The following is a 4,398-nucleotide window of genomic DNA, read 5'->3' on the forward strand; positions in this document are numbered from 1 at the left end:
CCACAATGCATAAAAACCGTAAAAACATACTACAACTAATTATAAGGGTATGGATTCCCTGGCACAACATACACACGCATCACCTTGAACCAAAAAACACTCTCTCAGTGCCATTTGCATCGATTACAACAAGTCCAAAAGGCAGGATTTATCTTTTCTTCAGTAGGCCAGCCTTAAATAACAAAACACCATTCGTTGTTGTTACAAGCACTGCAGTGATTGAACTTAATCTTCCCATAGTAAAACATATCTATGATATGTCTTGCAACAGAGAAAACTCGGCTTAATCTTCGTCTCAAAGCATCCCTGGTTCCTTTTCGGACATGTCAAGTAGTCCAACTAGATATGCCGCTTCCATATGGCCTGCCGTGGCTGCAATGGGCATCCCATACAACATTTCCACGTTACCCTGCATGAAAAACACTTCAAACACTTCTCTAAATATCGACTCGGGGTTCTCGCAAGCCTTGCATTGTTGCAAAAAATGCTGGACTGCAGGATTGGCATGGTACCAGCTAGGATAGTCTGGGTACTTTGCCATTGAAATGGTGTTCCACACTTGTGGAATGTTTGTCAACGTATGGAACAATGGACACACAGATGCCATATGGAAGAGATCTTCAGATGATTGGGTTGCCACGTATAACATCACTTTAAACCAAGCTAACTCCAGGATGAAGGCTTAGGGCATATCCAAATAAAAATGCTTCCTTCTCTTTCCTCCAAGTGTAGTGAAATGTTTCGAATTCATTGAAATGTTTTTGGAATGGAACGATTTGAGGAGTGGAAGAGGGGAGAAATGAGAATATATGGGGTTTTGGTTTTGTTTTAGCCTCTGTTTGTAGTGTTTTGAAAAGGAGTTTCCACTTGAGGTTTTTCCAAGTTGACCCTTTTTAAAGAAACTGAACCTAACACCCTAAAACTCAAGACAAGAGAAGGGAAAACGTCATCGAAATGCAAAGAGAGTCAGACAGTCAAAAAGTCAATTAATAACCTATTTCCATAGCCATTTTTAGGATTTTCCCGCCATGAAATTCATTGATACAAATGTGATGGATTACTGACTAGTCACAGAAGGTCCCATAAGATACTTTTTCATTTTCCCACACCAAACTACCCCTAGTAATGTTATTAAAATGGAACCAATGATGATGGATTCTTATCCAACTAGTTGCCTTAATGAAATATAAATAAAATAATATATTTAAAGCAGTGTCCCCTCAATTTTCAGATTAATATTTGGTAGTGAAATATTATATCGCTTTTCGGGGTAAAAGGTGTCACAATTCTAACAGTACAGGTGTCCAGATCGTGACCAACTCACCCACACACAGAAAAGAAGGAAATAATTCGATATGGGCAGAGATGAGAGAGAGCTGAGTGATAAGTTTAGGGTTATGAGTAAAGGGGTATGACTGAGAACTATGTGTGAGAAGGTATGAGTTCGAAGAGGTTTCAGTGAGAAGATCTGAGTGAGAAGAGGTACAAGTGAGAAGATTCAACATGTCTTTGTTTTCATCTCCAGCTCAAACATAGAGGTGTCAGTATTGTGGAGCTGCAATGGTGCTTTGGGTTTCAAAATCAGATAAAAATTGAGGGAAGCCATTTTGGAAATGTCTAACCTCCTATGTAAGTTTTCATTTCCAGAATATGTATGTGGGTGAAAAAAACCTAGGTCTAACTCTGACAGAATTATTTTGCATATATGATGCCTGCAATTAGGTAGCCACCAGTTGCAATGGATTCGAATGGGTTGATGTAACCTCCACTGAAATAGAACAGCAAGATGACACGTATGATGCTACAATGCTGAATATGCTGAAGTCCATTAAGGACTTGGTAATAGTTTTATTAGTTGTATCAATTGTCATATTATTTTTTCTTTTAATGACCAATTAAGTGCATGGTTTCAAGGATTGTAAAAGTTCTCCCCAAAAAGACATGTTGCATGCACCACCAATAAGTTTTCAAACCCATTTTGTAATTTTTTTTCTTGAAATAGGTGGATTGACATTGAGTTTAAATTATTGTTTGAAACAAAAACATTTATTTGTCTGAAACCCAACAAAAAATTTCCAAGACTTATTTTAAAAAAATAAAGTCATACGAAGACGATAAAATCACAATACAGGGCCAATACGATGCAATAATAAGACAATACATTTTTAAAAAAAATTGCATTATTATTCAGTGTATGTAGATTGTTTATTTGCGTATACTTAAAGTTTATTAATTGTTTACTGCATGTAAATCGCATGATATTGAATGTTTATTGAAGGTTTATTGATTGTGTACTGTATGTATTTCGCATGTTATTGCTCCGATATTGAATGTTTATTGAAGGTTTATTGATTGTTAACTGCATGTATTTCGCATGTTATTGAACCGATATTGAATGTTTATTGAAGGTTTATTGATTGTTTACTGCATGTATATCGCATGTTATTGCTCCAATGTTGCATGTTTATCGGGGGCAAAAGTACCACTTAAGTAAGATTTAAGGAGTTAGATTTAAGGCGGGAAACGGTCTTTATTCTTTCTTTTAGTAGGAAGAACAATTGTTAAGTAGAATTTCGTATTCAATACGACTTCCTTATGGTTGGTGTAATTGCTGACTGATGTATATTGCATGTCCATTGTGTGTATATTGCATGTCTATTGCGTGTATATTGCTTGTCTGTTGTGTGTATATTGCTTGTCTGTTGCCTGTGTATTGCTATTTATTTCCTTCGTAAGCAATAAACAATCAATACACACGCAATAAATGTACGATATGCATGCAATATATAAGCAATATAGACGCAACAAACATGCAATATAGACGCACCAATATACATTACTTTTATGCTACTGAGCTGCCCAAAATCAATAAAATAAATAAAATCAACGAATTTATTAACCGATTATAAAGGAGAGAGGGATTCAAACCCGAGGGGTGGTACGGAACCAATAGGGTGTTTTTATAGCATTGCACCTGAGGACATTTTTTCACGTGTTTCTATAAAGAGGGCATGGTTGAATAAAACATTGGAGGCGAGGCTATAGCCGCCTATTCCCCTTATAGAATTACCTTATTAAGATGCAACCCATTGCGATTAAGTCAAGGCATGTTCAACAGCTTAAAGATTGGGATCTGATATTTGGAATAGTGGCTTCGATAAATGATGACATATCACTTTGCAATGACTGAAGTTGAAAAAATAACTGAAATTTCCAAAGCAAACTGACTAACTGGCCAAGTTTAACAAAAAGAAGATGGTGAGATAAGACCAATTATTCTACACAAGAAAGCAGACTACAAAAGCTAAAAAAAAAAAAATAAAGGAGTCTTTATCTACTCTGAGGCGCCAGGAGGATTCTGGCCTACAACCTCTTCGGCATCCGCCTAATCAGCCATGTTCTCAGAAGCTCCACCTACCTAATCCGCGATGTCTGCCACTACCTCATCTGCTTCATCCTTTTCAGCTACCATCTTTTCTACCGCTTGCTCTTCAGCTCCTTCCATATTCACGGCATTAACCTGCTCACTTTGCATAGGGAGCAAGCCATAATAGAGCATCTCGATGTCTTCATCTCCAATGGCATAGAAGATATCATTTCCATTTGAGCAGTCCAAGTAGCCCAGCTTACACACATTCATAGTAGCTTCGAACTTGGACTTTTCAGCAGACTCGTTAAAGGCACCAAATCTAGCTAGAAGCTTGTCATAACTAAAGGAGACATCAGTATTCTTGCGCTCAAGAAGAAAGTAGGCATCTTTTCGACTAACCAAGTCAATAGCAGAAGATGGGGCAACAGCAGACGAGTTTCGGATAGTTTCAGCAACAAGAACTACTCATTTTTCAAGCAGATGAAATGTTGCTTCCCTTTGTTTTTCCAAGGAAAAACTTGAGACTATCTCAAGATCACCAGCCTGATGGATATGATCAACCAGCTTGAAGAAAACAGACGGGCTTGACAAGAGGTTCATCTTTAGCAGATCAGACATGTCTGCATCCCATGCAGGGCTAGACTTATCCATCTTGGGATCAGCCACTAATGTTGTAGAAGAACCCTTCACCCGGACTGATGACTCTCTCGTCTTCTCAACCGCCGCCATCCTTAACTCCCAAAGGAGTCGACGATGCTGAATCAACTCCACGCTTGACTGCTCGTGACTCAACAGCTGGATTGCGACAGTTGAGCAAATGAGCACACCTCCTAGTTCGATCTTCATCCCTTGATTAGTGCAGATGACTCGAACTTCAAAGAGGAATACCAACATCTCTTTACTTCTCGGCAAGCAGACCACTTCACGGAGCAAATCACGGTCTCCAAGCTTGTCTGTAGGAGACTCAAGTGGAACCTCCCGAACATTGCGTATACTGTCAATCTTCTTGCTATCTGCACCAACAAGAT

At 38.4% G+C, this 4,398-nt stretch overlaps 1 protein-coding gene across 1 annotated transcript; it reads right to left on the bottom strand.

The window, feature by feature from the left end:
- Positions 1–295: 295 nt before the first annotated feature.
- LOC148917917 (uncharacterized) lies at positions 296–649 on the bottom strand. Its single transcript, XM_089050445.1, has one exon. It carries the CDS (start codon positions 647–649, stop codon positions 296–298), a length of 354 nt encoding a protein of 117 aa, XP_088906571.1.
- Between the last annotated feature and the right edge of the window lie 3,749 nt (positions 650–4,398).

This window comes from Prunus mume, linkage group LG4 (assembly GCF_029339155.1).
Source record: "Prunus mume cultivar Tortuosa linkage group LG4, ASM2933915v1, whole genome shotgun sequence".
Lineage (NCBI taxonomy): Eukaryota > Viridiplantae > Streptophyta > Magnoliopsida > Rosales > Rosaceae > Prunus > Prunus mume.

Bases quoted from the DNA above. Each gene is read 5' to 3' on its own strand.
- LOC148917917 (XM_089050445.1), bottom strand. From the start codon at position 649: ATGTTATACGTGGCAACCCAATCATCTGAAGATCTCTTCCATATGGCA.